At 44.3% G+C, this 19,320-nt stretch overlaps 1 protein-coding gene across 2 annotated transcripts in view; it reads right to left on the bottom strand.

The window, feature by feature from the left end:
• Nucleotides 1-9,565, bottom strand: part of PheRS-m (Phenylalanyl-tRNA synthetase, mitochondrial) — a 279,883-nt gene extending 270,318 nt beyond the window's left edge. For both annotated transcript variants that reach the window (XM_045754931.2, XM_045754932.2), the window contains exon 1: nt 9,393-9,565. In XM_045754931.2, coding sequence (XP_045610887.1) covers nt 9,393-9,503 — 111 coding nt within the window. In that variant the 5' untranslated portion in view covers nt 9,504-9,565. The remainder of the gene's footprint in view (nt 1-9,392) is intronic.
• Nucleotides 9,566-19,320: the final 9,755 nt, after the last annotated feature.

Genomic DNA, 19,320 nt, shown 5'->3' with positions numbered 1-19,320 from the left:
CTAGGAGTGGTTCTAGATAGAAAACTATCACCTGAGGACCACATAAAGAATATTGTGCAAGGAGCCTATGCTATGCTTTCTAACTTCAGAATTGCATTTAAATACATGGATGGCGATATACTAAAGAAATTGTTCATGACTTTTGTTAGGCCAAAGCTAGAATATGCAGCTGTTGTGTGGTGCCCATATCTTAAGAAGCACATCAACAAACTGGAAAAGGTGCAAAGACATGCTACTAAGTGGCTCCCAGAACTGAAGGGCAAGAGCTACGAGGAGAGGTTAGAAGCATTAAATATGCCAAAACTAGAAGACAGAAGAAAAAGAGGTGATATGATCACTACATACAAAATAGTTACAGGAATTGATAAAATCGACAGGGAAGACTTCCTGAGACCTGGAATTTCAAGAACAAGAGGTCATAGATTTAAACTAGCTAAACACAGATGCCGAAGAAATATAAGAAAATTCACCTTCGCAAATAGAGTGGTAGACGGTTGGAACAAGTTAAGTGAGAAGGTGGTGGAGGCCAAGACCGTCAGTAGTTTCAAAGCGTTATATGACAAAGAGTGCTGGGAAGACGGGACACCACGAGCGTAGCTCTCATCCTGTAACTACACTTAGGTAATTACACTTAGGTAATTACCTTCATCAGGGCTCTTGTAAACAGACACCATTTTTAAACAAAACCGTGGGCCAAATTCCCGGGTGTTAGGGGCCACAGTATTGAGTGAGCTACCAAGCCTGATGCACGCAGCATGAGCTCACAGCATTGCTGTTCAGCTTATGACCACAGCATCACTTAAAAATGCCATAATATGCTTGTTCATGCTATTATGTAGCGATGATATTATTACAGAAGACCCCTGACTGTGATAAAACTGACCAGGGTTCTGATAATAGCAGGATTGTGGTGATATTTAGCGCTGTGCGCCATGGAGGGAGGAGTAATGCTGTGGGAGGGAGGGTGGTGGCGATGTCTTCTGACTGTGTGTGGCCACCTTTTATTGACTGCACTCACCATACCAGCTTAGTGGTTCGCTATGGTGAACACAAATGTAGATACTTATATATAACGTGTGTATAGAGAGTATAAACAGCAGGAGTAGGAGGTTGGGTGCCGCCATTTTGGTGAGGGCGGTGGCATCATCTGCACGATTTATCATGTTGTTTACTGATTACCACGATGGTCTTTGGGCACCATACCACTTTACTTGTACAAGTATGGTGAATAAAACAGGTAGATATTTATATATAATGTGTGTATATAGCGTAATAACACCACAAACAGTATTGTCGGAGGAGAAATATTAGTACGTCTGGCCTTGAGGGCGGCAGCCAGCTGACTGTGTGAGGTCCTACGTCTTTGTGCCTTTACTCACCATACAAGCTTAGATGTACAGTTATGGTGAACAAAACATGTAAATACTTATATATAACGTCTGTATATAAAAGCAAAAACAGTATGGTGGGTGGAGAATGGTGGCAAGTCAGGTGAGGTGAGAGAGTGGCAGCCAGTGGCAGGCTGCCACTGCCACTCAGCATACCAACTTAGTGGTTCGTTATGGTGAACACGAATGTAGATACTTATATATAGCATCTGTATATAGTTAATAAAAGCAAAAACAGTATTGTGGGAGGAGAATGTGGGTGAGTCAGGTGACTTGAGGGAGGGCGTGAGTGGCTGGCTGGTACACGGCGGTCACTCCTCGTTACTTTTTGACTCATAATAACAACTTAGTGGTTCGTTATGGTGAACAAAACATGCAGATACTTTTATATAACCTGTGTATATAGTGTAATAACCGACAAAGTATTTGTTCACTGTTTGATGAACATAATTGAATCAACAAAATGCACACCATATTTTTGAGTACAGCAATGATTCACTCATTTTATTATATAAATATATCACACTACACACTATTGAATAATATTACAGCAAAAAAACTACGAAAAATCAATCAGAGACATTGAAATAATTAGGTAATTATCTCTTTGTGGCAACTCCGGCCTGACAGCTGGCGATCAACAGACCGCCTGGGACGCACGCTGAGTCACCGCCTGTTTTTTGCCAGACTTCCCCGCCCTATAGCGGGCAATATATGCCACTTACGATTTTTATTATTATTTTTCCCATGATCAGTGAACACAAATTAACAGGTTAGGAAGAAAAAATATATATTTTTTTTTTGTATGCGCCTGTGGGTGTCAAATGGTATATAGCCATGTGCCATTTAAGGGTTAATAAACCTTGTAGGCTCCCTCCCCGGCGGGAGTGAAGAGTCTCCTAGGTCCATATGAGTTCTGCGTATAGCCCAAAGATGATCAATTTGTTTATGGGAGGTGTGAACATGTGTTGGTGTTCCGCAACCTTTATCTCGGGTCATACGCCACACTCGCTCATTTTCTCTCTCCAGTCATAGCCCCCTCAATACTGGGGGTGTTCTGAGTTTTGTATGTGGGGAAAACACCTAGTTCTTTTCTCCACTCCACTAGGTGTGGAGTGGCTCGGAGTGGCGCTGCCTCCACCTCTACACTACACCTAATCTCCTACAGTGAGCACTACCCTGGACATAACCCTCTAGCGATGCTCCTGGAATGTTACACGGCTCAGCTGTGTCGTGACACAATAGTGTTTACGCTCTACAGGTGAGAGTAGACAGTCTGACGCCACTGTCAGCCGGGTGCTGGTTCTCGATTTTTGGATGAGTGTTCTGTATTGTTTGTGGTGTTGCTTGGCCCATTTGCATGCATCTTAACGTGACCTTAGTTTGTGCTTATATCGATGCTATCTGGGCACCATTCATTGACTCAGTCAATGCTTTCTGGACACTCATTTGTTGACTCGGTCAATGCTCTCTGGACACTCATTCATTGACTGTCGTTCAGTGCCTAGCTGCACCCTTGTATGTACATTGGAGTGTCTGTGTATTTACTTGATCGTGTACATTCCGTTACCACTTACTTCCTAGGTCTTATTAGTTAATCAAATGGATTATACTCTCTTGTCCCTAGCTACCTGTAGTAGGGGTCTACCTATAATTAGGGTCTTTTCATTGCATGTTTCCGTATTTCCTATCTCTATACTACACATTGTTGTGTATCTTAGTATGGGCTTATTAGCTATGCTAGTGGTGGTGCTAGGTTGAACTGTGTGACGTTTCAGTTCTCTGAGATTGGACAGCCCCAGTGTTCAACTATAGAACTGTGTTCTTTCATCTTCTTGGATGTCACTACCAGCTTCTGTGTTGCAATGTCTGCTGGTGGATGTAGATTTCCAATCACCCATTCCTGCCCCTTCAGTTCCTTTTCATTGGGACAGGGAGAGCTAAGATTACAGCCCTGGCTACGGCCTTTTCTTTTTGATCCTTTTCTGGACGGAACATTTTTTATGTTGTGCAGTACACGTTCTGGGTAGTTCTCCTCATCTATCACTCGGCATCGCATGCATCGTTCAGCCCTGCTAGAGCTTGTGGCGCTGCTCCTGCGGGTTGCAGTGTTGCTGTTTTTCGCTTCGTGTCTCTCGTGTCAGCTCGTGGTGCTCGCTTCCTCGTTGGCCTCTGCCTGTGCCCTGGCTCTTAGGTTTTCGTTGCCATTTTGTCCTTGATGTTTGTGGAGTCTGTGGTCGGCTCTTCGGCAAGCGGCGGCTTCTCATTGTCATCCAATATCAGCCTTGTTGGTCCATTAGGGGTCCCCAGGAGGGGGGGGATCCTCCCAGGCGGGGCGCGTCTGCTTGCCCGGGTTGGTTCTTTCCTGGTTCTTGGTTCCTGGTTCCCTGGCAGACATTCCTTCTGCTTCCTTGCCAGCCTTGGTTTCGGGTGCTGCTTACTTAGTGTCCGAATCCAGGGATTTTCCCACGGCTCCGCCTCTTTCAACTGATCAGTCCAGTCCGAACCAGAGCTAGTTCAGTCTTCAAGTCTGGTAATTTTGACTCGAGTCTTTCACTATCTGTTTGGTGATCAGGTGGCTTCATTGATGGTGTTCCACCTGCGTGCTTTGTCTCGGTGGCGGTATGGGGTTTTGCTGGCGGTCCTTCCTTTTCTTTTTGACTCTTTATAGGTATCCTGCACTTTTTGTTGACGTGGTCTTGTCCTTCTCTCAAGGAGGTTTAGGACCATCGTCTTGACACATAGCGGAGCCGTTGCGGCTTGCGTTCGGTTTTGGTGTTCCTTCTGCACCATTTTGTGAGCTGTCTTGGGCGTTGTTCACCTCTGGCCTGCTCATGAGCTGCCTGAGCTATCCTGGTCTTGGATAGGGTCCTCTCTTTCTCTTCCCTTCGATTTGTTGTGGCCCCTTCAGTTACAGTTTTTTTCTCCGTGGTTTCTGCTCTTTTGGTTTCTGTGATCAGTTTGTTCATTGCAGCCGCCTATTCTTTTCTGGTGAGGTTCGGACAGCTGTTTTCCAGAGGGGTCCCTGGGGTTTGTTGCTGCTCGTTTGGTTGGCCGGGGGTACTTCTTCTTGTGTTCGGGTGTGGCTCTTTTGTTATTTTCTTTACCTGCATGCCGCGGTCTCTGTGGCCCTAGACGCGCTTTGGGCTGGCCTGGGTTCCCTTCATCCCTGTTCCAGAGTTCGGGTCTCCCGGGTTGTTCGCAGGGTCGTTTGGTGTTGCCAGTTGTCTTGCTTTCAGGTTCGAGCGTTTCTACCTCCCAGGTTTGTCCATTTTTTGTCCTTGTCTTTGAGTAGTTAGCTCCAGGGAGCCGACAGGGCTCCCCTCAGGAAACCAGCGTTGAATGTAATGAAACGCTATTTTGTGGGTGAGACCCGGAGGCTCCCCGGCGACCCTCCCTCCCTCGAGTCAGCGTTTTTTCGCATGTTTTTGATGTCCAGCCTCAGAACTGAGGTTTTAGATAGCCGGCACGGGGGGTCTGGTGCTCCCCCTCCCCCCCTCCCAGGGAGGGGGAGAGCTGCACAGAAAGAGGCGCAGTGACGTGGTGACGTCATGCTCGTTTGCTTGTTTTTTGTTTGGGGAGTTCTGTCCACTAGTTCGGCTTTTAGTCGCAATTTCTTAACCAGAATAGGGGGTTTGTTTTTGGATGCTCACCTCCTTTCTGGACTCAGTCGATGGCAGACATAGAAATGCTTCCAACCATTTGGAGCTTTCTATAAGCCATTGCTCCTCGTGCCTCTCTGAGGGGGCCAGGTTCTGGCTCATGGTCCCCAGTAGCCTATGAACTTCTTTCACACTGACTGATGTCAAAGTCTAATATTAGCAATATCAGTCTGGATAGTTCTGGGAAGCCTCCAGGTCTTGCCCAGAAAATGACGTTTCATTACATTCAACGCTGGTATTTTATTTTCCTGTGATCAGACACTGCTTTTAATTAACACTTTCGCGCTAACCGGACGCACCCCTGCGTCCTGTTTCGCCTAACGCTACCGCATAGTGGACATAAAGTTATGTCCTCTTTTAAAATATTTATATAAAATTCAATTTTTATCCGATTTACTTTGGGTTTGTTTCAAACTGCGCGCCATGAGGCTCTCTTTCTCACCACTAGGCTGCATGGTACAATAAGTTCATGAAAGGTGTGGACCACTTCGATCAAATGGTATTATGTCCCAAACGGGTTGCAGGTGGGTGACTTTAGCCGTTTATACTGGTAATGCTTCCCCCATATCATGTATTATATGCATATGTCTGTTTAGGGAATTTTATTCCGATGAATGTACAACCAAAAATAACTGTGTGCAACAAGTATAAACTTGACAAACATAACAAAAGTAAAAACATTTCGTGTGTGTTTGACGCTCACTGATATGTTCCAGCGTTGTTTTATATTTGGCGCTATTCTATCTTACGCTTTGTTGATCTTTTTTACCTATGGGCTCATAGAACATTCTATTGCGAACACATTGACACTAAAATGAATGACGTACATAGAAAATTAATGTCATGAGAGTGAAATAAGTATAAACTTTCAAAGCGCCGTGCGTCGTCCCGTCACCGATACCGGGTAACAATTTCACCACTTCCCACACTCTTGCGGGCGGGCCGCAATCATTATTCTACGCTTATATTCATATCACCGTGTTGGGAATTTCATTGCGAGTCCATTGATACCAAAATTAACGCTGTAGGACAAGTGTGGAGGTGATAACAATCCCAAGAGTAAAATCATTTTGTTGCTGTTGGGCGCTCACGGCGAGTAATCTTCGTAGTTATTTATTTGGTGCTGGTATCCCTATACGTTTCGTGACTTTTTTTACTGATGTTCTTCTAGAGAATTTTATTGCGAACACGTTGGTACCAAAATGAAATACGTAGCTCGAGAACTAAGGTAAGGAAAGTAAAAAGAGTATACACATTTTTGTTTTTACGGTTACGCAGCAAAAACGAACCGCGCACATACCGCTTTTTTTTTTACCATCGAAGGGGGCGCGAAAGTGTTAACAATATAAGAGAAAATAATTTGTTTGCAAAGAATTTATTTTCAACACACAGCGGGAATGTCATATTTTAACCCTTAAAGTGCGCATCACTTCATATGAAGTGTAAATCGTTTTACCAGTCAACTGCGCTTCACTTCATATGAAGTGTATGGGTACCGCGCACGATTTGAATGGCCCGCGGTGTAGCTGGGGGTCCCATACGCTGCCCAGGGGCTCTAGTAAACAGCGGCCATTTTGAAAAAAAATCCAGCTCACGCTCCGATGGCATGGGAGGCCTCAGTTTAGCGAGAGTCACCATGGCGAGCGCACGGTCAAACGCCTCACGAGCACGCATCACTCAGTCCCTCACCCCAGAGCAAATAGCCCACGAATTATTCTCTGAAGGTGAAGAAAGTGTGTTTGACGATTCAGACAACGATGAGGATTATACACAGTTGTCGGGAGATAGTAGCAGCAGCAGTGAAAGTGAGAATGACCGCCATGCCATGGCGAGGCCTATACGCTCTCCCATGCCTCCTCGCCCATTTTCTACCCCAATTCTACCACGACCTCACAGTTCCTGTGGATATTTTCTGTTTGAGGGTGACGAGTCAGAGGGAGGTGACTCCTTTTCTGGGTTTAGTGACTCAGATCAAAGTTTTATTGAGCCTGTGGCTGGTACCAGTGGTGTAACTGGGCGAGAAATTGTCGCGTCAGCAGCATCTCGCCCAGCCAAGCGCCACCGCATGGCACCACATGAGGCACCAAGACCCTCGTGTTCACGTGCACCCACCTCACGTGCACGTAGCCGCCGTGCTTCTCGCAGACGGTATTCAGCTCCTGGTCGCCGGTATGCATCGCTTCCTCGCCGTCTTTCCTCTGCATCTCGCAGGACGCCTGGTGTACTTGAGTGGAGTGATGGTGACGATTTTATTCCTAATATTCCTCACTTTGATGATAAAGATGTAGGGATTACAAACCTTTTCCCTAATCAAGGTGAGGACATGGCTGAGATGGAATATTTTACAGCATTCTATGATGAACCACTCATGGAATACATTGTACACCAAACGAACCTGCATGCTGCTTACCTGATTGAGAGGGAAATCACAGAATTTTCACGACTGCAGCGTTGGAAAAATACCACAGTGGCGGAAATGTATGTGTTTTTGGCACTCTGTTTGTTGATGAAGCACTGTCACAAACATGCAATAAATGACTATTGGAGCAAGGACAAGACAATACCAACACCTTTATTCGGGAAATATATGTCACGAGACAGGTTTCAGATACTCCTCAGGTGTCTACATTTTGGAAGTGTTCAGGACCGAACACCTGATGATAGACTGTGGCGAGTGAGGCACTACATGAACGATGTTATTGGAAAATTCAGAGATTTTTACGTATCAGCACAGAAGCTGGTGGTTGATGAATCTCTCATACTTTTCAAGGGACGTGTTCCATTCAAACAGTACATTCCCTCAAAACGAAACCGATTTGGCCTGAAATTTTTTGTTCTTTGTGATTGAGAGACAGGATACGTGTTACACATGATTCTGTACTCGGCTAGTGATGTAGACATTCCCGGTAACGACGAACATGGATTCTCGGGGAGTGTAGTGAAGACCATCATGGCTCCGTGGATGAACAAGGGACACATTTTATACACAGATAATTACTATACAAGTCCCTTGCTAGCTCGGTTCTTGCTAGAAAATAGAACCGGATTGGTTGGTACAGTAAAGCCACAACGAAGGGAAATGCCTGTGTTTGACAACGACATTGCAGTTGGTGAGTGTCAGAGAAGGAAAAGTGATAACATTCTGTCAGTTCGGTGGAAAGACAAAAGAGAGGTGAACTTGTTGACAACAATTCATGATGGAACAATGGTGAACAGTGGGAAAGTGAGCCATAAAACAAACGCACCACTAAATAAGCCAGACTGTGTTTTAGACTATAATATCAACATGCGGTTGATTGATAAATCAGACATGATGATTGGCACTGCAGAGTGTGTGCGGAAGACATGTAGGTGGACGAAAAAAGTGTTCTTCCATCTTGTGGACATGAGCATGCTGAACTGTTTCAACATGTACCTTGTGAGAACTGGACGTAAGCCCACTTTCCGTGACTTTGTATTTGATGCTGCAATACAGTTATTAGGAAAGTTTGCAAAAGATGTCCCAGGTATTCAGCGGCCCATCATAAACCCACTGTTGCAGCATGCTGGTACTCCACGCCTCGCTCACACTGAAGGCTTCCTAGCACACAAACTTAAGTATTTGCCACCTGGTGTGAAGCGTGCAATAGCCCAACGTGATTGCTTGGTGTGTAAAACAACGACACGTAGAGACAAGAAACGGAAGCTTGTGCAAACATGGTGTGAAACGTGTGGTATCCCATTATGTGCTGTCGACTGCTTCAATGACTACCACAGTCTAGAAATCTTCTAAGTGTGCTTCAAAGTGTGTATAGCGTGTGCGAGTGTGTAAATATGTAAACATATAAGCAGAACATATAATATAATAGACTGTAATGACATATTATATTGCCGTAATTGAAAACATTTGTGTGCGCCTGTATATACTCAAATATGCAACAATTATTGATACAAAATATGTTCAAACAGTATTTGAAACACAATTAGTGAAAAAAATTTAGATAAAATGCGCTTAGACATTGTAAATAAATAGCGCGAAAATATATTTGTGGCAACTCTGGCTGTTTGAGGACCGCGCGCAACATCTCCCGGGCGTGTACTGCATGAGCGACCATGCAGATTGTGACGTCATCGCAGAGCTTCTCGGCTCTATTGCAACAAAAGTAAGTACAATAGATTTTTTTTTATTTTTCCCGTGATCAGTGAACAGAACTTAACAGATTAGCAAAAAAAAAAAATTTTTTTTTTTTTCAAAATGACATGCGCCTGTGTGGATAGCAGGATATTAGACCCCGAGCATGTTAAGGGTTAAGGCCATGCAGCACTGTTGCTAAAGGGTTAAAGGTGGTGTGGTGGAAGTTACCTGCTCTCCTTGCTTGTAGGTTGTTGTGACAAAATATTTTCTGGTTATGCAAGCCCTCCATGATGAATGCAAACACTTAACATGGGGTGATCGTAAGACCTGCAGCACCATTTTCCTGCTTCTCTACCGCATACACAACCTGTTCAAACAAACTCAACTTTAACCAAGTCATAGCTGAGAATTCACAAAAATTATACATTTCAACACAAAAATTTAGATTCTGTTTTCATTTTCAGTCATACCTTTTAAAATTTCAGCCGTGTGACAAATAATTTATATTTATTTCATAATTAATAATGGTTTACCCATTGGAAAAAAAAGTTGAAGTGGAGGGCACTAGGCAAGCAAAATTTAGTCTCACAGCAAATTCCAAAAATAATCAGATGCACCAAGACCAAATGAAATCCAACAAGGAACTTGAGGCCAACACCCTAGAAGGCCCTAAAGGAGCCCAAAGTCTACCTTGTCTACTGTACTTACCTTGTGTAGCTTCTAAGGATCAACAGCCATGCGGCCCAGTTTCCGACCAGGTTTCCTGGCTGGTCGGCTCGTCAACCAGGCTGTTGGACGCAGCTGCTCCCAGCCTGACGTATGGATCACAGCTTGGTTGATCAGATATTCTTTGGAGGTGTTTGTCAAGTTCTCTCTTAAACATTGTGCGAGGCCAGCCAGTTAGGCTCCTTATGTGTAGCAGGAGTGTTGAAAAGTCTTGGGCCCTTGATGTCGATAGAGTTCTCCATCAGAGTTCCTATTGCACCTCTGCTTTTCAACAGGGATATTTTGCACATCCTGCCATGCTTACTAGTCTCATGGGATGTTATTTCTGTGTACAGATTTGGAACCAGTCCCTCTATATCTTCCACATGAAGATTATTATGTATCTCTCTTGCCAGCGCTCTAGAGAATGCAGATTTAAAACTTTTAATCAGTCCCAATAATTAAGATGACTTATAGAGTGGATTTTAACAGTAAAGGATGTTTGCACGCTCTCTAGGTCAGCAATTTCTCCGGCTCTGAATGGGGCTGTTAGAGTGCAACAATATTCCACCCTAGCAATCACTGTGTCTTGAAAAGTACAGGTATCATCATTGGTAACTAACACTCCCTTGTTTGGAGTGTCCTTGTTATCCAACCGGTCATTTTTCTTAAAAGTCATGGCAGCTACTTTATTGTGTTCTGTAAAGGTAAGGTCTTTTGACATGATTACTCCTAGATCCTTTACATTGCTCTTTCATTCTATAGTGTGATTTGATTTAATTTTTACATATGGTTTCCATTTATAAATTTTATGTTTTCCATAGCACAGGAGCTGGAACTTATTTTCATTAAATATCACATTACAGTACAACCACGATTCAACGTACCCCGATTCGTCGCATCTCCAGCTAGGTCGCACACTTTTCAGGCCGGATTTACTCACCAGGTTCAGCGTACTCTGGTTCGCCAAAGCGGGGGATGAGTGGATTTTTGCTTACAATGATGGGGCAGAGTTCACAGAGTGGTGGAAAACTTTCACATTCAATCATAGGTTACAATTAATAATTCCTTCATATGAAAAGTTGGCTCACACAAGTGGACAAGTGGACCACACAACAAGTGAACCATATTAACCAAACACCTCCTTCCCTCCCTCCCTCCCTCACCCCCACTCTTCCCTCACCACCATCACTTCCCTCACCACCACTCTTCCCTCATCACCACCATCTCTTCCCTCACCACCAATGTGAGAGTTTTGTGAGATGGAATAAAATGTAATTGGTATAAGGAATTTAGCTCGGAAAATTTCTAAGAATTTTCTTTATTCTTTAACCTTTATTCCTGTCGTGATATTCAATTAGGTCGCCTGAGGAAGGACTTGCTTAGCTAACACACCAGTGTAGTAAGCAGCTCATTCCTCACTTTGGGACCATGTATGAATAATTGACTAGGCGCGAGCAAACGCCGAGACCCCAATGAAAATTGAAATCCCCTCCACTAGGCCGACGACCTTCGTCATTCGCCGAAGTGAATCTAGCGAGTAGGTCAAGGGCTCTCACAACAATAATTTATTGTTGTGTGGTGCCGTATATTTGGTCCAAAGCTCAGAATCAGTCTCAATTTGATTAGTCGAGTGTGAAGAACACTTGCATAACAATAATAATGTGTGGGGTGTAACGAAAAGACAGTGTTAACCATAACAACTTAGTTTATTCAATAAAGTACTAACTACTACAACAAAACAAAAAGAAATGTCAATGACGTTACTCAAAATCTTTCTTGTGACACTATCAATGACAGCTAGACACCAGCCCCTCGGACGGCATAATGAACTAACTCGAACATAAGCGCGACCACAGAGGAATCAACAAGAAACAAGAACTAACAGATCTATAATCACAATTACAACAAATGACACAGTAGGTTCTGAAACACGTCTCCAGTAACCTCCTAACTGTTCCACGCCTCAGTGCAGTCTACACCTGCAATGGCGGTTGCAATGCAATCAAATCAGTAGTCTTTCAATAACAACAATAACTAATGGGTTCACTGGCAACTCCAGCAACCCTTCCTCAAATTAATCCTTACGTTAACACTCCGTCCCACGGACGATCAACAATCAATAACAATTGATTTACGTTAATAACTGGATAGCATTTATGTTAATAACAAGGTAATATTTACGTTAAATTAATAACACTTACAACTGTCACTAGTAACGCGGAAATTACACAATACTCTACCCGTCGAACATTCAGTGAGAAAATCCCATTAATCCCTGTACTACCAGACAGCTGATTAATCTTTACTAGTTACGTTAATTTACGTTAATCGGTTACTAATCACTCAGCGATGGTAAACTCTGATTTACAATGTCCAAAGTGCTAAGAGAACGGTAATCACTCGTGATTACCTTTAGAGTAATTAATTACTATCCTCAAGATCAATAATTAAACAATTAAAATACGCAACCTTTCACACTGGCTCAGCAATTTACATTAAGGTATGAATTCCGTCTAAGCCTTCCATACTCAGACCAATTCAGGTGGCTAATAACAGTAATTAGCCCCACATTTACGTTATTCTAAAATGACGTTACTCCTCCCACGAGTCAATCAAGTGCCGGTACTTCCGGCCAGATAAATAACGACGTTACGTTAATGGAACAATGTAGCCTTCGTGTGAGTCGAACAAACAAGGATCGAGGTTAATTACTTTGACTTCCTGAAACACGTCAATTACCCGGCCCACTGACCGTTAATTACGACAGACAATACAGGCATACCTCAGTTTAAGAGTTTAATTGGTTCCTGGAGACGCCTCGTATTCCGAAAACTCGCATTCCGAAGCTAATTTCCCCATAAGAAATAAAGGGAAATGAATTAATCCGTTCCTGACTACCCCAAAAACCCCACATCAAACTAAATTTTTATGCCTAATTCATCTAAATAAACCTACAAAACTATGTTCAAGTTATTACTTACCTTGCTGTTGAATGCTGTAGGCGTATGGAAGATGGTGAGGAGGAGGAGGGAGGAAGAGAGGAGTTACTGTTTGGAAGGGGAGTCCCCTTCCATTATCACATCAGGCAGTGAGGACTTCACTGGTATGCACACACTGGCACATTTTGCCTGCATACAACTAGGACTTGCTTGTTTTACTAAGAATTTGTCTAATGACACTTGTTTTTCCCTACATTTTAACACTTGTCTGTAGTAAGACATCACATTATCATTTAAAAGGTCAATGCAATGGCCTGCTACAGCTTTATCTGGGTGAGTTTTTTCAACAAAACTTTGCAGTTCTTCCCATACTTCACACATTTTCTTAATCAAGAAGGGACATCCTCTACTGTCTCTACTCACAGCTATTTTCTTAGGTTGAACCTTACCAATGGCTTTCTTGAGACCCATGGCAAGATATATAATGACAACTTTTATGCTCAAATGGCCAAAAAAACGATAAAAAACTGTAAATCCTTGTGAAGAATTCAGGTGGGATAGTCACTGGACACGAGACACTGGTAAACTGAGGCACGATCGCCATGCCACCACGCGCCAATCGGCCTGTACACGTATCAACAAACTCGCATCCCGAGGTAACCCTCGCCTTCCGAGACATATTTTTGGAGTAAATCCTGCTCGTCTTCCGAAAAACTCGCATACAGGGACACTCGCATTCCGAGGTACCACTGTACTCTAATTCTTATCCGGCTGATGGCTAGGCTCCTCAAGACTACCGTAGCTGCTTGAAGGAAAGTAAATTAACCCAAACGTATTCTACGTTACTCAAATTGTCAAAGAACAAATTCTCTTAAAGCAATGGGCGTTCCCTTGGTTACGTTATATTAATTGCCTCGCAATCACCTCACTGAATACTGGACTTCGATGTCCTACCAGATAACCAGGAGAATATATGTGTACCCAAGTACTTGTCTACAGCCGAGTTCACCCACGACAATGACAAATCACACTAACAAATCACAGTGATTTACGTTACAATCCGGTTGAAATGACAATACTGCAGAACCTAGTAAAATAACATACCGGACATGAACCCTCTAGAACACTGCCCCACAATGACTTTACTGAACTGCAATCACATACGGTGATGCTCAACACTAGCAACAATCACCATCAAATAACAACCCCTTTGCAATAACACACACGGCAAGTACTCTAATTTCCAAGTATTAGAATACTGCACACACTTACTGTTGCAAATGACCCCAGTGCTCTCAATAACCCCTAGAACATAGGTCAAAATATTGCAATCACCACACAGTAAATGACAAAATAAATAAATAAATAAATTATATATATATATATATATATATATATATATATATATATATATATATATATATATATATAACTGAAAACTCACACCCCAGAAGTGACTCGAACCCATACTCCCACAACTGGTATGTACAGGGACGCCTTAATCCGCTTGACCATCACGACCGGACATAAGGAAGTGATAGCCGAGGCTATATGAACCACTTCCTCTAGAGTTCCTTCCATCCGAGTGCCGGCGGGGAAGTGGTTCATATAGCCTCGGCTATCACTTCCTTATGTCCGGTCGTGATGGTCAAGCGGATTAAGGCGTCCCTGTACATACCAGTTGTGGGAGTATGGGTTCGAGTCACTTCTGGGGTGTGAGTTTTCAGTTGTATATAGTCCTGGGGACCATTCAGGCTTGTTTGCATTTGTGTTCCTCACGTGTGCCCCAAAGAATGAGGTGATTTGATAAAATGCTATGCCCAAGATTACCATCCGAGTGCCGGCGGGGAAGTGGTTCATATAGCCTCGGCTATCACTTCCTTATGTCCGGTCGTGATGGTCAAGCGGATTAAGGCGTCCCTGTACATACCAGTTGTGGGAGTATGGGTTCGAGTCACTTCTGGGGTGTGAGTTTTCAGTTGTATATAGTCCTGGGGACCATTCAGGCTTGTTTGCATTTGTGTTCCTCACGTGTGCCCCAAAGAATGAGGTGATTTGATAAAATGCTATGCCCAAGATTACCATCCGAGTGCCGGCGGGGAAGTGGTTCATATAGCCTCGGCTATCACTTCCTTATGTCCGGTCGTGATGGTCAAGCGGATTAAGGCGTCCCTGTACATACCAGTTGTGGGAGTATGGGTTCGAGTCACTTCTGGGGTGTGAGTTTTCAGTTGTATATAGTCCTGGGGACCATTCAGGCTTGTTTGCATATATATATATATATATATATATATATATATATATATATATATATATATATATATATATATATATATATATATATATATATATATATATATATATATATATAAGGCACAACTCTCCTAAACACGAGAGTGAAGTATACAACTTTAGAACACTTTCCCACCTGGAGACTCGAACCCTAGCCAGCACAGAAGCCTTCCAGCAACTGGCATAACAGGTACGCCTTAACCCGCTCCACCACCTGCTCAGACCCTTGAGCACTAGAGCAAGTGAGGGGTCATTTATACGTTTATTTCATCAAGTCCCTGTTACTTGCTCTTACCTCACTTGCTCTAGTGCTCAAGGGTCTGAGCAGGTGGTGGAGCGGGTTAAGGCGTACCTGTTATGCCAGTTGCTGGAAGGCTTCTGTGCTGGCTAGGGTTCGAGTCTCCTGGTGGGAAAGTGTTCTAAAGTTGTATACTTCACTCTCGTGTTTAGGAGAGTTGTGCCTTAAGCATAGACACTGTGTCTTCCCATATTAACAGGGACTTGATGAAATGAACGTATAAATGACCCCTCACTTGCTCTAGTGCTCAAGGGTCTGAGCAGGTGGTGGAGCGGGTTAAGGCGTACCTGTTATGCCAGCTGCTGGAAGGCTTCTGTGCTGGCTAGGGTTCGAGTCTCCTGGTGGAAAAGTGTTCTAAAGTTGTATGTATATATATGTATATGTATATGTATATATGTGTATATGTGTATATGTGTATATGTGTGTGTGTATGTATGTATGTATGTATGTATGTATGTATGTATGTATATATATATATATATATATATATATATATATATATATATATTTATATATATATATATATATATATATATATATATATATATATATACAGAGCACCACTTGGTTTCCGAACCCCCTTAGGGACGAGACCCGTCGGTTAACATGTAAGTTCGTATACGAGAAATAGAGGGGAAAAATAAACTAGGAATGTAAAAAGAAATTTTTCCGAAAAATTTATGAAAAAAACTCTAGGGAAAAAAATCGTCAGGTTCATGGCGTAAATGTGACCGTGTTTTGTTTGAACTCATCAATAAGTGAAGTCCTGATCCGCTTTATAAAAGTCCTTAATTGTTCCTAACTGATTATTAAGACGTCTGGCAAACATCCTCTGGATGTTTCCTGCCAGCCTGCAGGCACATCCTGCCTAAAATATACGATGATGTACTGTACATTTAAGAAACAAATCTGGGTCACAGGTCTGTGGAGTGTGGTTAGGCTTACGGAGTCAGCCGGTCCCTCCCCCACCACCAACACACCCCCCCTCTCCCCCCACCACCGACACACCTCCCCCTCTCCCCCCACCACCGACACACCTCCCCCTCTCCCCCCACCACCGACACACCTCCCCCTCTCCCCCCACCACCGACACACCTCCCCCTCTCCCCCCACCACCGACACACCTCCCCCTCTCCCCCCACCACCGACACACCTCCCCCTCTCCCCCCACCACCGACACACCACCCCCACCCCCCACCCCAAACCCATACACACACACACACACACACTCTCAAAGGTCACGTGGTTCACAGTTCACTTCAACACCCATATATCGCTTCCTGCCTGCCTGCCTCCTTCCCACCCTGCCAGCCTGCTTCCTTCCCAGCCTGCCTCCTTCCCAGCCTGCCTCCTTCCCAGCCTGCCTGCCTGCCTCCTTCCCAGCCTGCCTCCTTCCCAGCCTGCCAGCCTGCCTCCTTCCCAGCCTGCCAGCCTGCCTCCTTCCCAGCCTGCCAGCCTGCCTCCTTCCCAGCCTGCCAGCCTGCCTCCTTCCCAGCCTGCCAGCCTGCCTCCTTCCCAGCCTGCCAGCCTGCCTCCTTCCCAGCCTGCCAGCCTGCCTCCTTCCCAGCCTGCCAGCCTGCCTCCTTCCCAGCCTGCCAGCCTGCCTCCTTCCCAGCCTGCCAGCCTGCCTCCTTCCCAGCCTGCCAGCCTGCCTCCTTCCCAGCCTGCCTCCTTCCCAGCCTGCCAGCCTGCCTCCTTCCCAGCCTGCCTGCCTGCCTCCTTCCCAGCCTGCCAGCCTGCTTCCTTCCCAGCCTGCCTCCTTCCCAGCCTGCCAGCCTGCTTCCTTCCCAGCCTGCCTCCTTCCCAGCCTGCCTTCTTCCCAGCCTGCCTCCTTCCCAGCCTGCCAGCCTGCCAGCCAGCCTGCCTGCCAGCCTGCTTCCTTCCCAGCCTGCCTCCTTCCCAGCCTGCCTGCCTGCCTCCTTCCCAGCCTGCCAGCCTGCCTCCTTCCCAGCCTGCCAGCCTGCCAGCCAGCCTGCCAGCCAGCCTGCCTGCCTGCCAGCCTGCCTGCCTGCCAGCCTGCTTCCTTTCCAGCCAGCCTGCCTCTCCCCCTGCCATCATGCTAACGGGTAGTGTGTGTTAGGCTTATCTTCGGGAATGAGCCGGTCTCGCCCCCACCACCAACAAACCACCCGCCCCCCTACATCCCATCTCTCAAGGTCACGCGGTTCAACCTCGTGACTACCACTCACTCCCTGCCTGCAAGCTAGCCTGCCTGCCTGCCTGCCTGTGCCTGCCTGCCTGCCTTTCCCTCCCTAATTCTCACTACTTCCATCCCTTCCTGCCTACCTCCTAGCATCTCTCCCTACCTCCCCCTCCCTCTTAGCATCTCTCCCTACCTCCTAACATCTCTCCCTACCTCCCCCTCCCTCCTAGCATCTCTCTCCCCCCCTCTCTCACTGATTCTCCCCTCCCCCTCCCCCAAAATAATAGGAATAATAGGCCGTGAATCTGTGAAGTCACAGTGGGCAAACTGGACCATCGCCCACCCACCACCACAAGCCGGCGTGACGCTTGGTGGACCCCTTCCTACCCGAACTTTGTTCGGGTAGCATGACTCCCCAACCCCAATCGGGAAACTGGAAGTTTCGGATAACTAAAGTTCGGAAACCAAGTGGTGCTCTGTATATATATATATATATATATATATATATATATATATATATATATATATATATATATATATATATATATATATATATATATATATATATATATATCGTACCTAGTAGCCAGAACGCACTTCTCAGCCTACTATTCAAGGCCCGTTTTGCCTAATAAGCCAAGTTTTCATGAATTAATTGCTTTTCGACTACCTAACCTACCTAACCTAACCTAACTTTTTTGGCTACCTAACCTATAAAGATAGGTTAGGTTAGGTTAGGTAGGGTTGGTTAGGTTCGGTCATATATCTACGTTAATTTTAACACCAATAAAAAAAATTGACCTCATACATAATGAAATGGGTAGCTTTATCATTTCATAAGAAAAAAATTAGAAAAAATATATTAATTCAGGAAAACTTGGCTTATTAGGCAAATCGGGCCTTGCATAGTAGGCCAAAAAGTGAGTTCTGGCTACTAGGTACGACATATATATATATATATATATATATATATATATATATATATATATATATATATATATATATATATAATTACTGCTGACACATGTAGCCTACAGCTATCAAATGTTATTGGGAACACTAAGGAGATCTTGCACTTCTTAAATCAAATGGGTGAGTGATTTACCGATCACGCATGCCGATAAACACTCGAGAGTTACGTTACTCGACAGAGCGATGGCGGTCTCTCCAGACAGCCTCGTCACTCACCAAATTCTACCAAAATTACGTTAATACTGCAACCACAATATATATATATATATATATATATATATATATATATATATATATATATATATATATATATATATATATATATATATATATATATATATATAAATCACACTTGTCACGGCCCTGGGAACAATACAAGAAATTTAGACCACACTGTGGTACACTCTACAATAATCATTGCCAGGAATCACTGGCATTACACATACCTGAGCACTCAGTGTTGGAATTCCACACCTGCAAGACCACACATGGAAATGATATCACTCCGTCCCACGGACGATCAAAAATGATTAAATTACCACACTGGAATAATATAATTATTACATGGACATCCTCTCAGTCCTTGGCTAATCTATGTATACTCTGTTCCCGTGTGTACCCACACACACGGTACGTCTGTGTACACCAGACGTAAGTCCCTCTGGACTGACAAGATGACAACAAGGGTGATTATCTCCTCGCCCACACTTCACTCCACCTCCACAGGTGCTGCGTGACAATGTGACGGAACACTTGACCTCGAATTCAAGCTTTTAGAGACTAACTGATCACCAGAAATACACA

The sequence above is a fragment of the Procambarus clarkii genome, chromosome 9 (assembly GCF_040958095.1).
Source record: "Procambarus clarkii isolate CNS0578487 chromosome 9, FALCON_Pclarkii_2.0, whole genome shotgun sequence".
In the NCBI taxonomy this organism is placed as follows: domain Eukaryota; kingdom Metazoa; phylum Arthropoda; class Malacostraca; order Decapoda; family Cambaridae; genus Procambarus; species Procambarus clarkii.
The sequence above is the reverse complement of the archived record's forward strand: the minus strand, read 5'-3'. Positions and strand labels throughout refer to the sequence as shown.